Genomic DNA, 18840 nt, shown 5'->3' with positions numbered 1-18840 from the left:
TTATTTTAAATAAATACCATTTAAAAATATTATATTCTATAGATACCTTTTAAGGTTTATAGCAAAATATTTAATTTTGGTTACCTCCTAACCCTAAACCACTAAATACGCTAATCAGTTACACTATTTTCTTTGAAGAAGAAGAAGAAGAAGAAGAAGAAGAAGAAGAAGAAGAAGAAGAAGAAGAAGAAGAAGAAGAAGAAGAAGAAGAAGAAGAAGAAAAGAAGAAGACATGAACGAAGAAGGGGGGGGAGAAAGGGAGCTGAAATTGTTTAAAAAGTGGGTACAAGTTAAAACTTTTTTAAAAAAAATAGGTATAGGTTAAATGGGGGCGATCAAATAGGGTGCCCCGTGCAATTTTTACATCGATATGTCAATTATGGACACAAATTACCATAACAGTTGGGCTTCTTTTTCTCGATATGGAACTTATTTTTGCACCTTGTATTTAGTTCAACCCACTAGACATTAACTGATCATTTCCCATATGTCTAATACTTATTAGGAATTTTTACCTCCTATAGCAAAGGTTAACACCTTATTTATTTTAAATAAATACCATTTAAAAATATTCTATTCTATAGATATCTTTTAAGGTTTATAGCAAAATATTTAATTTTGGTTACCTCCTAACCCTAAACTACTAAATACGCTAATCAGTTATACTATTTTCTTTGAAGAAGAAGAAGAAGAAGAAGAAGAAGAAGAAGAAGAAGAAGAAGAAGAAGAAGAAGAAGAAGAAGAAGAAAAAGAAGAAGAAGAAAACGAAGAAGGGAGAGGAGAAAGGGGCTGAAGTTGTTTAAAAAGTGGGTACAAGTTAAAACTTTTTAAAAAAAAAATTAGGTATAGGTTAAATGGGGGCGACCAAATAGGGTGCCCCGTGCAATTTTTACATCGATATGTCAATTATGGACACAAATTACCATAACAGTTGGGCTTCTTTTTCTCGATATGGAACTTATTTTTGCACCTTGTATTTAGTTCAACCCACTAGACATTAACTGATCATTTCCCATATGTCTAATACTTATTAGGAATTTTTACCTCCTATAGCAATGGTTAACACCTTATTTATTTTAAATAAATACCATTTAAAAAAATTATATTCCATAGTTACCTTTTAAGGTTTATAGCAAAATATTTAATTTTGGTTACCTCCTAACCCTAAACCACTAAATACGCTAATCAGTTACACTATTTTCTTTCTCCCTCTACTTTGATACATCTTATTCTTTTCCCACATCCCATTAAAATTTTTGATCTCCTCCTCCTTCCACCGGATTTGTACAAAGCCCACTTCAAAGATGCTGATTTCGACCATAGAATTTCAGGGGATCTCAGGCTTCCCTTGAGTTTTTATATATAAAGAATTGCCCTCTGCTCGATTTGTCGAACGAAGACGATCTTCTTCGTATAGTAGAATCTGAGTCCAAATTGTTCTTCATCCAAATCTGTGATCCAAGATTGCTATGCTAAACTTACACGACAAAATGAATATTGAAGCTTAATTTCCTCGTCATTAACATTTGATTACTGGAGCATTGATGCCGCAATTTGTTCTTAGGCCCAGACAAGAGCAACTTGGGCTTTTCCTTGGTCACCATTGCTCGACAGCGGATTCGTCGAAAATTAGGGTTTGTTCTTGAACAAAGACGACGGAGTTTGGGGCTGAACAACTTGATTTTTTGTTAATATATTTCAATGTATTTTCATGTATTTCATTGTATTCATTGTCTTTTTTTCATTGTAATTCAATGTATCTCGTTGTATTCCACGTATTTCATTGTATTGACTGTTTTTTTTTTTCATTGTATTTCAATGTATCATGTTGTATTCTACGTATTTTATTGTATTCACTGTCTCGCTATATGTCATGAATGTATTCATATATATTTTTTAATTAATATAATTTATGTATTCAGATGCATGTATTATATAATTTCTTTGAAGATTGCTATATTTTTGGGGTATTTTTCGGTTGAGAATCTCTTTTATAACTATAAATACAATTTTTGTGTGTTATAATTGAGTTTGTTGAGTTAAATACAATTGCTATATTGAGTTTGTTATTTATGTAATATCTACAAATGTTTTAATTATTTTTACAATAATGTTCGTGAATAAATTAGAATATTAAAAAGATTTTTCTTTTTGGATTTAAACCGTATTTATTCGTGTGTATTTACTGCACTGTTGGAGCTAATTTTCTTTGTAGCTATTTTTTTTGGAATGAATTTGTTATTTTGTATTTTTGTTTGAGGCCTTTTAAACACATAATATTAATCTCTCATCCAATCTACCGATTTTAAAATCTCAATTCGCATATAAAAAGAAATTAAAAAAGGTTGAGTACAAAGAGACTGTAGTGGACATCTAATGCTGCTTGGTGGGCCGGGCCTGAATCGGACCGGACCAGGCCCGCGATCCTAACGGGCCTGGTGGGCTGGTTCTGGTGGGCCGGTACTGGTGGTCCTGAGAAGCCCGTGACGGGCCAGTGTTCATAGATTAGCCCACGAACTCGGGACCGTTTAGCCCGGGACTGTCAGTCGGGCCTGGGCCGGGCCTGGCGGGCCTAACGGGCCCAACAGATTTTTTTTTTTTTTAAAAAAAAATTGTATACACATAACATACAAAATATATAAGGTAATATATACACCTAACATACAATATATACTACAAGAAAATATATAAGTAATAAGTTATAATATATATACATAAGATACAATATATATACTACAAGAAAATATATAAGAGAATATATATACATAACATACAATATATACTACAAGAAAATATATAAGAGGATATATATATACATAACATACAATATATACTACAAGACAATATACAAGAGAATATATATACATAACATACAATATATACTACAAGACAATATACAAGAGAATATATATACATAACATACAATATATACTACAACAACATATATAAGAGGATATATATATACATAACATACAATATATACTACAAGAAAATATACAAGAGAATATATATACATAACATACAATACTACAAGACAATATATAAGAGAATATGTATACATAACATACAACATATACTACAAGATAATATACAAGAGAATATATATACATAACATACAATATATACTACAAGACAATATATAAGAGAATATATATACATAACATACAATATATACTACAAGACAATATACAAGAGAATATATATACATAACATACAATATATACTACAACAACATATATAAGAGGATATATATATACATAACATACAATATATACTACAAGAAAATATACAAGAGAAATATATATACATAACATACAATATATACTACAAGACAATATATAAGAGAATATATATACATAACATACAATATATACTACAAGACAATATACAAGAGAATATATATACATAACATACAATATATACTACAACAACATATATAAGAGGATATATATATACATAACATACAATATATACTACAAGAAAATATACAAGAGAATATATATACATAACAATATATACTACAAGACAATATATAAGAGAATATATATACATAACATACAATATATACTACAAGATAATATACAAGAGAATATATATACATAACATACAATATATACTACAAGACAATATATAAGAGAATATATATACATAACATACAATATATACAACAAAATAATATACAAGAGAATATATATACATAACATACAATATATACTACAACAACATATATAAGAGGATATATATATATACATAACATACAATATATACTACAAGAAAATATATAAGAGGATATATATATACATAACATACAATATATACTACAAGACAATATACAAGAGAATATATATACATAACATACAATATATACTACAACAACATATATAAGAGGATATATATATACATAACATACAATATATACTACAAGAAAATATACAAGAGAATATATATACATAACATACAATATATACTACAAGACAATATACAAGAGAATATATATACATAACATACAATATATACTACAAGAAAATATACAATGAAATATATATACATAACATACAATATATACTACAACAACATATATAAGAGGATATATATATATATATATATATATATATACATAACATACTACAAGACAATATACAAGAGAATATATATACATAAGATACAATACATATACTACAAGAAAATATATAAGAGAATATATATACATAACATACAATATATACTACAAGAAAATATATAAGAGAATATATATACATAACATACAATATATACTACAAGAAAATATATAAGAGAGAATATATATACATAACATACAATATATACTACAAGACAATATACAAGAGAATATATATACATAACATACAATATATACTACAAGAAAATATACAATGAAATATATATACATAACATTCTATACTAGTATACTATATATATATATATATATATATATATATATATATACTTCATGTTTATTAATTTATTATGCCTGACAATTTAGTGTTTTACTATTGTTTTGTTATTTTTCTTTTTCGTCAAGCACTTTAATAATTAGATTTCTACATATATGCTACATATATATTTTTAATATAGCCATGATACTACAATAAATTGCCTTACAAAAAAAAAAAACGCTAGGCCCGCGAAGCCCACGAGCCCGGCCCGTTTAGCCCAGGACCACATGAGCTTAGGCCCGTGACGTGCCGGTTCCACCAGGTGAGCCCACGAAGCCCGGGACCGCCAGAGCCCAGGCCCATGAAGCCTAGGCCCACAAAGACCGGCCCGTTTGGCCCACGAAGGCCCGGCCCAGAATACAGTGTTAGTCTATCATGTTAATTGATTCACTTTCCGTTTTAAAAACAGTGTAATCTCATATTTCACGCCGTGAATACAGTCGAATACAATAATCTGTCCAGCTGTAATCTCATGTTTCACTCCATGAATACAATTGAATACACTCGAATACAACAACTGATTTGCTGGACTTCCTTGATTCATGCCTATTTTTGCTACTTTATTCATAAATACAATAGCTTAAATACATCAAATACATCTTATAACCACAGAAAAAGTATCTATAATCCGTAATATAGCAAATGGTATCTATAGATGGCTAATTACTACTAAAAAATAGTGCTTTACAAAAATTTCCCTACTTATTAATCTCAATACACTATCCATTAGATATTAACTCACATTTTAATACTTACTAATTAGCAAGTCAAGGTCATCATAGTTTCTATTTGGACATAGTTTTACTATAACACACTTATTATTTCTTAGGGCCTTACTAAGGCTTCAATTGCATTTATTTGGATGATTGTGAAATTATTTGGGAAATTTGACATAGAATACTTTATTTGAATGTTCATTTTTGTAAGAAGAATAAGATGCTCAACTTATAGGCTCAAAATTGAAAATCTAAAATATTCAACAAATTAATTCGAAATCGAAAATTCAAATAAAATTTTCATATCCAATTCGAACTGAACAACCACTCCTACTTATGATTTCAAGAAATTTTATTTATCCTCAAGGTATCGAATTTTATATAAAAATTAATATATGAAGACACATATATATGAACTGGAAATAAATTGACATTAGCAACCCAATTTTAACAAGTTATGTGAAACTGAAAGCAAGTGACTACACGAATATCGCAATGGTAGTTACAAATTTTTACAAGTTTCAAACTTTAACAACTTAATCAAGTGTCCGCCTGTTAGAGGTGATTCTTATATGATAAGTTTTTGTAGACAATACAGTAGAGTTCTGGGTAGAAATTCTCTTATTCAATTTGATTCATATATTCCAGGAAAACTTTTCTTTTTTCTGGAAAACAGAACCGCTTGGTTACCAAGTAAATGGCTAATACAGCCCCATGACTTGCATTGTGCAATTTGTGATGAGAGCAAACTTCCTGCTTTGAATAGTTACTGAGTGAGAGTAAACATACAGTTTCTTCTTGGCCCGGTACACAAAGCATCTCGCGTTCACGTAGGGTCCGGGGAAGGATTGTATCCAAGGAATGTTATATAAATAGTCTACCCTAATGATGCAAGCATTAGTGGTTGCTTCCACGGTTCGAACCCGTGACTATAGTAAATTAAACACACAGTAGGCAACAGAACTCAACACTAATGATAAACCAAAAGGCTTCATAAATTAAGATCAAGTTTCAATTACAGAGTGACAATAACAATTACAAATAGAAACCTCATATACTGCTAAAACAATAATCCAATCTAAACTTTTGATAATGCACACTAGAGAAACAGGAATAAATACAAAAGTCAGCCCGGTGCACTAAACTCCCGCTATGCACGGGGTCCAGAGAAGGGCCGGACCACTAGGGTCTATTGTACGCAACCTTACCCTGCATTTCTGCAAGAGGCTGTTTCCACGGCTCGAACTCGTGATCTCCTGGTCACATGACAACAACTTTACTAGTTACGCCAAGGCTCCCTTCAGAAACAAGAATAAATAGAATAAAATAAAAAGATAATAGCATCACTTTGGAGCCAATGAAAAATGCTCATTATCACTAGAAAACAATCATTGGATGCAGCAATGCATAATGTTAGAAGCAATGCAAATGGCATTTAACAATTTCTCTAGTTGAAACTCGCCCTTGTTCAATTCCACCGAGAAAGTTTTTGAAGAAGAAAAGCCAAAGTATTAGGCCTTCTTCTCTTTGTAACTTGCTATCAAAAAATACTTCCTTTCACACCTCTAACTTTGTGGATCAGAATGCCTCCTTGGACCACGAGGAGATGTCGAAAAAGACAATCGTTTCTTTGCAGAATTACATGTTCCCTTCTCTGGTGTTCCATTCTTCTTGAAATCCAATGAACTTGGTAAATGCAACTTGGTCGTCTTTGCTGATTCTTTTGCTGCCATGTAACTAGGAACATGTGGGAATCTCGCGAGGCTTTCGTGTTCTCTAATTGACGATATGCTATGCCTCCTTCCACGATCCGACTGACCATTGGCAATGCTTCTTGAGTCTCCATCCACATTACTACTTCTCCTTGGGTTTGCTAGCCTTATTCTCACTGGCGTTGACCGAGGTGTTGATGGTGATTGGCTTTGTTTATGAGCGGTTGGAGAAGGCACATTGTCAAGGTGAAAATCACGACGAGAGTGATCAAATTCACCAACAGAAGTGGCATGGTTGGTTGGGAGCTTTGCAGTGTGTTGAATACTGTTAAGTTCTTTGTCAAATGCACTTTTGTCTTCCCATAGGCGTGAAACCATCCGTCGCTCCAAACAACTCCAGCCCCACTGGGGATTTTTCGAGTCCGTGAATGTCTGATTTGTAGCTTTTGAAGGATGCCTCTGTGTTTTCTGGTGTAAAAGTCTTGGATAATTAACATCATGTAACAAGAAATAAGTTTTGCCATAAAGTAACTTCATTAAGCCACCGAATGAAAATGCAGTTGCCTAATACTCTCTCTATCTCAATTTATGTACCGGTGTTTGACTAGGTACGGAATTTGAAACTCACTGATCTAAAACAAGCCATAGAATTTTGTGTGGCTGTAAATAATCTCATTAAGGGTAAAGCGAGAATTTTAAAGTCGAATAGTTTCTAAAAAAGAAAGTATGACATTCTTTTTGGGACAGGCTAAAAAGGAAAGTAAGATACATAAATTGAGATAGATGGAGTAGATGTTTATCATATGGCCAAATGAAATGCAAGAAACACACCCACCTCCCTCCACCATAGAACATCAAAAAAACATAGAGGAAAAAAGGAAGGGAAACCATAATTGTCCCCGAAGCGGAACCCACATATAAATTAGTGTATACATATGCACTTAGATAGATACAGAAGGCGCAATCGGGGCACTAAGATCATGGGGTGAAGGCACACGATCATTACACGACGGTTAAAGTGCGGAGCTATACTCTAAAGACAGACTCACTAGATTCACTGTCATTGCCTAGAATCCCTTGAAAGTAAACAATGAATTTTGTTTACTAACATTGGAGAAGATCTTTAATAGCCATAGTACAATTAAAGATTGAGGAAGGTAAATGTCCTAAAGTTTTGTTACCTTTACAAATAAGTCCTACTAAAGGGATCTATATCAAAGCCACCCAAAGTCAAAAAACCAATCTTTGCGCGTGTTAAAGTGTCCTATATTGGTTGAGGAATAGGTCGTTGTCTCTTTATATGGTCTTGAGCAATCTTTATGATTAAAAAAAATAGATGGTAATACTTTGTTCATGTAAGATGAACCCTGAGTTAAACACGGTGTGAAAGCACTACCTGATGTGTGTATGCATAAGCCAAAGCCCTTTCCCTTCTCAAGGCAGCCTCCTGCTTGCTTTGGAGGTTTGCTTCAACTTGTTCCCTTGACTGTGTGCTGTCATTCCAAATATCCCCAAATTTCTACAAAATGTAAAATTGAGCCAAAGCCAAAAGGAAGAGGAAACTATGATAGCAGGTACTTAAACTATCCAAATAGAAGCAAATAATCAGAAATAAGTGGAATGACCAAAGCAGCTTTCAAAGTTTGAGGCAGAGAATATTAAAACAAGTTGTCACAGTAATAGCAGATTATTTTGAAACAAGACACAGAAATAAAGGATATATATAACTAGAAACAAATTAAACATCGATATGTCTTAACATAGAAATGCAATCTATTCAATTAGTGTTCAAAGGTATACTCACGGATGCTATCAACTTCTCCTGCTCCTTCTCGTTCTTCTGTTGGAAGAGAGCCATCTTGTCCTCTAACATTCTAATTCTTCTGGTATGAATCTCAGATTGAACACGAGCTACTGTATGCATGTACCTTAAAGCAGAAGTGGCTTGCCGTTTGACAGATTGCCCTTCAACCATTTTCTTCAACCTCACTAGTCCTCTCAAAGCCCTGAATCCCCTCCTAGCCTGTACAAAACGAGGAACGTATAACGTAGTCATCTCATGTAAGCTATTTTAAATGTTCACACTATTCCGACACTGTGACTAATTTCAACAAACTTGTAGAGTTGTTGTAGGATTTCCATTTAGAGAATAGTGAAGACTATATAGTGAGCAGCTCCAGCATTTTCAAACTCTAAAGCTAATCAACGTGTAAGCAAATCTTTCAACCCTCCTGGTATTCTATAAAGAAGAAAACAAAAATCATATAATTGAAAAGAGAAGAGTATTCAGATCGGTAACACAATCATGCAGTTTTAGCCTGTCAACTGATGCATCTGAATAATCTGTAAGTGGAACCAAAAATGTGTCCAAATATGTAGGCAGAATAGATCAAGACCTCCCTGAACTTGACGACTTTTATTCAGTACACACCTAAACTTTATATTGGCCTAATTACCCCCTTAAGTTGGCAATTTAATAGCCTTGACTCCCCTTGGATGTTGATGTGGCAAAGAGCGTGAATACACTCTCTATTCTGCTTTATTAGCTTAAATTACATTACTTGATAGGTACCTTACCATATATCCACGAAAAGCTGTTTGTATCATGATAGCTGCAAACTCTTCCTTCGATTCACCTAATTCACGTGCTGTAACAGCAGTAGCAAGCGCACCAGCGTAGGAATGCTCATTTTGCTCATTCTCGGCTTCCGCGAATCTCATCTGCTCTATAGGAGGAGCGGCTGCAGGATCCGCTGTTGTGGTATGTGCACCGGAAGAATCCAAGTCCGCGTTCTTCTGCTTCTGGAACCATTTTCTAGATTTTTGGTTTTGCTGGTGGAAAAGAAATTTGCACGGTATGTAAAGTAATCCAAAAATAACATACCAAAAGCAGAAATAAGTAGGAATTCAAATCATTCACTACCTTCTCTTTCTTCTTGTTCTTAGTACAAAGAACCTTTTTTACTGCAGAAAAACAGCTTCCCTTTTTCCCCATTCTTTATCCATGCATAAAGAGACGAAGCAAAAAAAAAAACAATCAGTCAATTATGTATTAATCACAAATTATTTTTTGAAAAAGAACATGATCATTCATTGGAAAAATGTCTACTTCACATTAACCATGCATTACAAGGCATCAGAAAAGCAATAAGCCAAAAGCATCAAGAAAACACAAAACCAAAGAGGAAAGAAAAAATTGATTGATTTATTCCAAATATACTCCACTTAATAACTCAATCCTAACAAATACCTCTGCAAAGTTTGTCTCTTTTCTCTTGACAAAATAATCTGCCTACAACAATAAAGCTGTGTCTGTTAGAATATGATTGTGATGAAAGCTTCAAACATTTGGAAGTAGTGGACTTGTGATAGACAAAACGAAAAAGAGTGGAAGACAAGAATAACAGACATGGGGGGTATTTTGGTATTTTTAGTCTGCCGGCTTTGGAGTTAGTTACACTGCAGATAACTGACTTTCTGTCTTTCGCTTATGTATACATGGTACCCACTATCTGAAATTGTACCTCTTGACACAAGAATTCTTATGCGTCTGACATTGTCTTTTGTAGAATTGGAGTTCATTATCCTTACATTACATTATTGTACGTTATTTACGTCATACCTTTTGAGATGCGATCTTTTTTCGAACCTTATGTAAACTCGGGATGCCGTATGCACCGGGCTGCTATGCACTAATATTAAAGTACTTCATCTAATTTTCCATTTGGAAAAGTGCCTTCAATTTATAAATCAAAAGTATTAAACTCTACTAAATTTGGAAGTACAATGAAGTGATGTGACACATTTACATAACTTGGTCTACTCTCTTTTTTTCCAAACTAAGTGATGTGACATACTTGCACACTTACGCGAAGGCTCCCCTTCACATAACTGATAAAGTTGTTATTATATAGGTTCGAGCCGTGGAAACAACATCTGCCAGAAATATAAGGTAAGACTACGTACAATAGACCCTTGTAATCCGGCTTTTCCCGGATCTCATGCATAGCGAAAGCTTAGTGCACTGGGTTACCCTTTTTTATTATTTAAAGAAGTTCCTTTCTATATAAATCTGTTTTCCAAAAATTAATGCCTTTTAATAAGTGAATATTAAAATGATAATTCCAATAAATTGTTTTTAAGTAGATAACAACTAGTACTTATTAGCTAATCAAAGTGCAAACAAGTGACAGACGAGAAGAATGGAACCATAGGCTCCTATGGCTTCCTCAGTCACAGCTTCACTTAGCTTATTGCTAGACAAGAATGCAAATCGACTCCTTACACGCAGAATGTTGATCACCACGTTCATTGAAACAGGTTGACAAGCTACTTTCTTGTTCTAGGACCGGAAGATCCTCTATCTATTAGCATACTCGTAGACCTACGAGATGATGGTTCGAGCAATGCTGGGATCAGGTAAGAACATAGTTGGTTCTTTGGTTGAAAGATTTAGGTATTTTTAAACCAGAAGCTTTTATCAAATGAACAGCATTTGCAAAGACAATTCACATTTCAGCACATATTACAAATGAGTCTGAAGTTTCATGAAGCTGATGTTTCCTCAGTTTTTGCTCGTTTCGATGGAGGTGAACACAAGTCTCTAACATCTGAGCCGTGATCTTCACAAGTTTCCCTTTCCAGTGAGTTCCCTTCCTTGTTTTTGCCATGTGTAAACTCCCCTGCGGAACTTGAAGCATTGTTCGAACTAAGAGGATCCTGCTCTAGTGCTTCTGATTTATCGTTGGGAGGCAAATGCTTCGTCTTGGTGGATGGTGAAGGATGTTCATCTGTTTTTAGTGATGATGATATCTTTAGATCTTTCCCCATGCCTTTTGTCTTCTCAAACATCATTTCGAGGTATTTACCCTGTTCTTCAATCCGCAACTGCAACTTTCTTTGGATCTGCAGAAAGGGATATGTTCTAATTATACAGATACTTCATAGAATTTTTTTTTAATAACCAAACTTGATCAGAAATATAAGTTATGGAACAAGTATAACTAGAGGTGATTAAGGACTCTAATCAATCCGAAGGAGGTGATCTATTTTCTTCTGATAAACTAGGACCTGTTTACACTAGATTAAATTGCATAATCGAGAGTTCAGTAAGGCAGCACGGCCATAAGGTTGCAGCCCGGTGCACTAAGCTCTTGCTATGTGCGGGGTCCGGGGAAGGGCCGGACCACAAGGGTCTATTGTACGCAGTCTTACCCTACATCACGGCCGTAGGGTTGCATGGAATTTTATTCAAGAAATGACTATGGTTCGACACCCCTTTGTGCTCTCTAAAACCTTCTCATAATTGAAAAGGACGCTTGAATTTGCCTAAGCCTTGGGTGGGTATAGTTACCCGGTATTTTGTGATGATGAGAAGTAGCAAGTACCCGGCAGAATAGTCGATGCGCATGTCAGCTAGCAAGAGCACCACCCTTGTAAGGAAAATTGAAAGGAAGCTAGAAAGGTTCATTTGATCTGTACTCTCTACACACCAATCCACAAGGCTCCCTAAAATGCACAAAAGATAATAAAGGAACCATCTCAAAATTGATAGAGAAGCATTCCTTTCAATTTTGCACTACTAGCCACTGCGATGGTTAGTATCTAAGATTTGACGTTTCGTGAAAATTACATGTCAACTTAGGGGATGATATCAAGTAGTTTCACCAAGTAAAGCTTCTAACAAGTAACTACCAGCCACAGATGTAATATGGATATCTGGTCAGCTGCTATTATCAGTATGCCATGGATAATTGATCAGCTAAAAAAGGTATGGAATAGAGTTAATGACCATGTATCTTTAATTTGATGGAGTTGGAACTCGCCAAGTCAGAGTATAATATTTATAATAAATAACGAACTTCCACTAGTATCTGACATTATATAAATTACGCCGTACTTCTAACAGCAGGATACTATCTGAGGGGATTGTTTAATGTGGTATGTTCTCCCTCACTCCTCAAAGGATTTACACTAGAACATTATCATAACTTACAATTTCAAATACATCGATCTGTTGCTAAAATAGTCATAAACTTGAATTTGCATCTATACACCTGTGTGTGCGAGTTTTTCTGAAAGAAAATTTAGTCTGCGAGAAAGTTGTAGGGAGCCAAAACTGTAATAAAGAGAAGCTCTTAAGTCTCAGCAAAATTAACATATTCGAAGACCCCCCCCCCCCCCAAAAAAAAAAAAAATCCCATGTATAATGTAATTATATTCTCAATTATCCAGAAACTTTAACTTATGATTTGGCAAATGACATTAGGTGCAAGAATAGACAGATGAGTAATGCTGGAGCCTTTGATCATTTACATACCTCAAGTTGTTCATGAAGCTGCTTTTGGACTTCCATCTGCATTCTTAGTGCCTCTGTTATCCCCATAGTCCTATAACCAAAATCCAGATAGAGTTTTAACAATTGGCGACCAGAATTAAATTAGAATTTAACTGCTATCAGAATAACTCCCTGTGCTACAGTTTTTGCTCCTTTTATTGGATGCTTCCTAATGGAAAGACATGGACGACGTTTTGCTTATGTGACAGATATCCGAGAAGTTTGATGGCTGCATAACTATAGATACGCATAGTGCGAGGGCAAAGACTTACGCTTTCAGGTCCAAAGATGGCATCTCTGTCACACTGGTGGGCTTCTTTTCCGGTGTTCCTGCAATGAGCAGATTACAATCCATTTTCAATTTTTTCATCTCTCAGAAACTATGACAATATCCATCAGAACAACAGCAAAGTTAACTTAGTTTCTCCAAATTTTATTCACAATCAGGCATTGTCTTGACATGTTCAAGAGAAACTAGAGAGGCAGGAAACACAAGCGTGAGAGATCTAACTACGAGATGTATTTTACAGAAAGACATGAGCCAATAGCTGAAGTAGGAAATGAATTTCAGTGCTCAAACAAATACATGAATGTTACACGACACGAGCACGTCGATGGATGTAAAAGTTTATCAAGAAATCAGAGAGTAATTTCTACCTTCCGATGGTTCTGGTTTGTATCTGGCAGTTCTATATTTCTGAAATTCAAAACGAAATACATATTGTAAATAAATTATCACCCCTCACATGCAGTACAAAAGAGGTTAATGAGGAGGATTACTATACCTGCAAGTGGCTTTTGACATGATAGATGGTTAGGCCTTCAACATTCATGAGCTTCAAGACACCCTTTGGTGTAGCTTCTGTAAAATCAAGTCATTTATCAGATATAATAATGTTAACCTGAACTCTTACTTTTGTTAACCACTAACAAAAAGAAGAAAGAAACTTAGAAACAAAGAGGTCACGCACTTTCGCTACCGCCAAGCTTACTGACAGCTTCTACAAAGACTTCATGAAGCTCAGGTGTCCAACGCATACGAGATTTCGTCAACGCTGTGGAAGATGACGGGCTACCAACTGGGAAACTTTGCTCGCAAGGTGCAATAGGAGTAGGTTGGGGCCGACAAGCAAGGACTTCAGATGCTCCAAGCAGCTACGAAAATTAGAAATCAAAGTCAAATAAAAGCAGAAAGGAAACAAGGACATACATAATATCATGCTAATAATAAGAGTTAATTGGAAATAAAGGACTAAACCTATGAATGGTTTCTAAACTAGTCCCACTAATAGAGTGGCCAAAGGGAACACTACCGAGACAGCTCAAAGAAGTGAAATACACATCTTTTTCACTCTGAAAGTCGTAAGTGTATATATACTCAATCTAACTTAAATTTAAATCTGTTTGTGTAACAACGATTATGAATTTTATTTCATGTACATAGAGCACAAAGAGAGGAATAGGCAGAATGACACCCCAATGTACAAGAATATGCATCCGAAAGGTTAAGCTTGGGAACCTAACCCCTTTTGCTTTTGGCAATGTTACCTTGCTAAAAGCGGGTGTCAACAAGCATCTCCTACACAGCTCGACATAACAGAGGAACAAAGTAATGAAATGGAACAGAAAGCACAAAGAAAGGGGAGTAAGGACAGGTTATGACAAAAAATGTTAAGATGGAACAAGAACTGAACTAAATCTACATTGACTGCTGTTATTCCAAGAATAAGCTGAATTAGCGTTTCCCGAGAATAAGTCCAACATCTGAAAGCATGTAACATAATATTATTAAAAAAAGATGCAATAATTTTCCGCAAAGGAACATACATTGAAGACCATAACCTCTAGTCAGCATAAAAGCACGTCAGATATGGAACATTAGCACTAAAGGTTAGAGAACAAACCTTAGGTTCTGAATCTGGAGGATTGACATCAACAAGAATATTGCTCCAGCTCGAATGCAAAACATCATCATCATTAATTAGCTGATCAGCCCACTCCTGCCAATCAGATCTCTTAGCATGGTCATCAGATGCCATGACAACTGGAAGGTTTTCCACTCGGCCATTCTGAACAGGAACATTCGTAGGAAAATTGGTGAAGTCATGATATGCATCTTTGCCCCAGGAATTACTGCTGTTCCCAATAGGGTAATTATCCAATGATGTCGAATGCATACATAAGAGTGAAGATTGGCAGGTCGCTGCAGAAGCTTCACTTGAAATAAATGCATAGTTATGTTGCCTATTTTCTTGAGAAGAGGTAGGAGAAAAGTGAAAATCTTTCTGTGGTCCAGAAGAGGAAGATAATAGATGCCCTACTGTTCCACTCCTAGATGCTGATGGGATTGCCTGTGAGGAAATGAGGTTTGCGGTTCGCTCCTTTTCTGTGAACACATACAGAGAATCTGGCAATTTCAGATACTTCTCTTCCAATGACGGCAAAATGGATAAAGATGTTGACATAGCTCCAGAGACACCCATGTTGCTGTGTTGTGCTTCACTAGATCTTTGAATACATAATGTACGGCGCATGTCCATTTTTTTCCATAAATTGAATTAAAAACTTTAAGATTAACAAAACGGTTTCAACCCATAGTCAAAAAACGAATTCTAAAATGACAGTTCTCAACCTTGAACACCGTATATCTGTGGCCAGAAAAGACAAAGCTTATATCAGTGAAATTGGAGTATGACTGAAACTGATGAAAAATTATAAAAATCACATGCTTATTAATTAAAGAATTTCACACGCTTTACTCCATTGGTCCCAATCAATTTAACATAAATTAACTTCTACGGACAAACTTTGATACCATGAACACTTATTTTCTTTAAAATTTAAGATCTTCATAACTCAAGGGCGTGTTTATTTTAGACACAAAATGATGAACTCATGTTAAGAAAAGTAACTAGTGCGTCAACAAGAACTACAAATCTCAATTCCAAACTAGTCGAGATCAGCTATATGAATCCTCAATATCAATTCCACTCGAGTTGGACCCTTTTTTTCGTGTTACTACTCTACATTGTTTACTGATATACAAATCCTAAACAAGCAAGTTAACTAGTAACCTAGCCAAAAATTAAAAAAGAAAAAAAAAAGAACTATATCACTAATACCACCTTTCAATAATCAATCAATACCACCCACCTCCATCAACAAAACCAGAAAAGGAAAAAAATAATAATGGCCTTTTCACTTCAAAGAATACTGCAAAATGAAGTTGCTCCACCCCACCGTTACAACCCCCCCCCCCTCCCCAAAAAAAAACCCAAATTACCGATCATAAGTTCTATCGCCTAAAGATATCAACTTGGTTACTAAAAACCAAAAGAAATAAACAGAAAAAAGGAGACAAAGAATCAACTTGAGGCTCCCCAAGAAACATATGATCAAACAAAATCCAAACTTCAAAGGCCACCAAAAGAAGTCGCAAACTTTTTTTCTGAAAATCATCAACAACCCAGTTCGATTAAGGCAAATTTAAATCATACCAGCGCAACAGAAAAAAAAACAACAAAATAGACTCTATAAGCAAAAGAACACATTTTTCAAGATTGATCACATAAAAAGAAACAGAAAACAAGAATCATTGAAACTAAAGTTAAAATTCAACATGGAGTTCAGGTAAAAGATAAGAATTGGACCTCAAAATCCAAACTTCAAAAGCCTACAACAAAAAGTTGCAAACTTTTCTAAAAATTACCAACAACCCAGTTCAATTCAATCAAATTCAAATCATATAAGAGCAAAACAAATACTCCATAAAAAAACAAAAATGAACTAACACAATTTTAAAGATTGATCAAATAAATAGACACAAAATGAAAAAGAACATAAGAATCACTGAAAGTAAACTACAATTCCAAATGGAGGTTGAGGTAAAAGAAAGATTTGTACCTTAAAATCCAAAGAATCCGTTTTGGGCAATGGAGAAATGGCGGACTCAAGAGAATGAAAAAAAAAAAGGAAAAGAACAAGACTTTGGAAAATATGTGGGTATATGTTTTTTAATAGAAAGATTCTAATTTCTCTCTTCTGATGACTTACCAAAAAGTATTTGAGTGAATGATTGATTTTGAGATGATGACGACGATAATATGTGAATGATGTCATCTCTTTTGTTTCGTCTCCCTGCTCTCTCTACACCCATATAGGGGCGTCAACATACACTTGCGTGTGGCAAATGGGGTAAATATTACACTAGCGTCAGTAGCGTGTTGCAAATGGGGTTTAGGGTGTGTTTAGTACCGAGAAAACGAAAACTTTTTCAATTTTCATGTTTGGATGTTTGGAAATATGAACTTATTTTCCTTCAATTGATAGATGAAAAATATTTTTTAAAATTCTTTTTTAATTTTCCTCGCCATATTTCTCACCTCCTCCAACTCGCACCTTGTACCCATGTTATCGGTGTCGATGGACCGCGCCACCCTCCCCCAACCCCACCCCCAACACACCTGCCCATCTCCTCCACCCTGCTAAATTATACTATAACTTTTATTAAAAAAATTCACTCACCTAACCAAGCACTAAAACAAATTTTTCGGAAAAAAAAATTTCACTCATCAACCAAATACAAAAAAAAAATGATAAAACAAAAACCAAATACACCCTTAATCTAATACTAAAAGTTGTTTTTATACATTAAAAAATTATTTTTAACGTGATACAACATCAACAATGTCTCAATCTCTAGCAATTTGGGAGCATCATAATAGTTTCTTTTTTAACCAAATACATAAAGGAAAGTTTTGCCAAATTTTTAAAAAATAATAGAAATTGCACCACAAAGAAATATTTTTTCTTTCATTGTGCTTTATTTTACATTAAGTTTGCATAGTTCCAAGAGATTATTATCTCAAATAATTATGAAAACAAACTATTTCACAAAAATTGTGATTTAACTTTCATTTCATTTTCTTATATCTCTTTATTGATCATGAATTCATGCTATGAATTAGACTCATATTTATTTCAATATTTGAAATACATTTACAAAAGAGAATTTAGGAAATATTTATTGATTTTAATATAAGTATATTGTCACACCTCCTTTTTGCGCGCCTACCCCGAAGGATAAATGCGTGAGAGAGTTTTTTCAATTTAAGTGACAATATTCGAAATGGGATTATTTATTCATTTCAGAGTCGCCACTTGGGAAAGGTTTGGCTTTTGGTGTCCCAAGTCACCGGTTTATCTTGAATCCCAATTCGAGGAAAATATTTGACTTTCCAAATGAAGTCTGCGAACCAGAAATTCTAAGTAAGGAATTCTGTTGACCCAAGGGAAGGTGTTAGGCACCCCGAATCCCGTGGTTCTAGCACGGTCGCTTAAATTGTTATAATGGCTAAATATCTGATTTTAATACATGTTATAACTTGTGTGCTTTTATTAAGTTTAAACCGCTTGTATTATTATTTATTTTTTATGGAATTGCAACGTCGTGAAAATGCATCTCGGACCACGTCACAATCAATGCGCCCGTGGTTGCTAATACATTCCGACTCCGTTGAGATTTGGATTTGGACCACATAAATTCGCACCCGAATTTAAGAATGTAATTTAATTAGAATGCGTGCCTAAAACGACTAGTGCGTGGTTATTTTTGGAAAAAG

General features: G+C 34.4%; 2 protein-coding genes across 4 annotated transcripts; both read right to left on the bottom strand.

Annotated features, from left to right (window-relative positions):
• Nucleotides 1–6225: 6225 nt before the first annotated feature.
• LOC104225000 (protein IQ-DOMAIN 3-like) lies at nt 6226–10539 on the bottom strand. Its single transcript, XM_009776744.2, has 7 exons — nt 10292–10539; nt 10133–10174; nt 9806–9878; nt 9460–9714; nt 8687–8905; nt 8279–8401; nt 6226–7350 (listed from the first exon to the last, which is right to left on the bottom strand). Coding segments are annotated over exons 1-7 (1329 nt in total). The 5' UTR covers nt 10294–10539; the 3' UTR covers nt 6226–6735.
• An 800-nt stretch (nt 10540–11339) lies between these two features.
• LOC104225001 (protein PHOSPHATE STARVATION RESPONSE 1-like) lies at nt 11340–17364 on the bottom strand. 3 transcript variants are annotated; one of them, XR_710480.2, is made up of 9 exons: nt 17123–17256; nt 15124–15867; nt 14191–14374; nt 14005–14081; nt 13877–13916; nt 13492–13549; nt 13202–13271; nt 12270–12390; nt 11698–11787 (listed from the first exon to the last, which is right to left on the bottom strand). XR_710480.2 is itself a non-coding variant. In XM_070174335.1 (8 exons), exons 2-8 carry the CDS (start codon nt 15757–15759, stop codon nt 11428–11430), a joined length of 1425 nt encoding a protein of 474 aa, XP_070030436.1. In that variant the 5' UTR covers nt 15760–15867; nt 17273–17364; the 3' UTR covers nt 11340–11427. The 3 variants fall into 3 exon arrangements, 2 of the variants coding, with proteins under 2 accessions (XP_070030436.1, XP_009775047.1); XM_070174335.1 differs by lacking the exons at nt 12270–12390; nt 17123–17256 and adding an exon at nt 17273–17364 and having other exon boundaries at nt 11340–11787; XM_009776745.2 differs by lacking the exon at nt 12270–12390 and having other exon boundaries at nt 11340–11787.
• Between the last annotated feature and the right edge of the window lie 1476 nt (nt 17365–18840).

Source organism: Nicotiana sylvestris, chromosome 5 (assembly GCF_000393655.2).
Source record: "Nicotiana sylvestris chromosome 5, ASM39365v2, whole genome shotgun sequence".
NCBI classification, from domain to species: Eukaryota; Viridiplantae; Streptophyta; class Magnoliopsida; order Solanales; family Solanaceae; genus Nicotiana; species Nicotiana sylvestris.
Note: the sequence above shows the minus strand (reverse complement) of the source record. Positions and strands in the feature narration are given on the sequence as shown.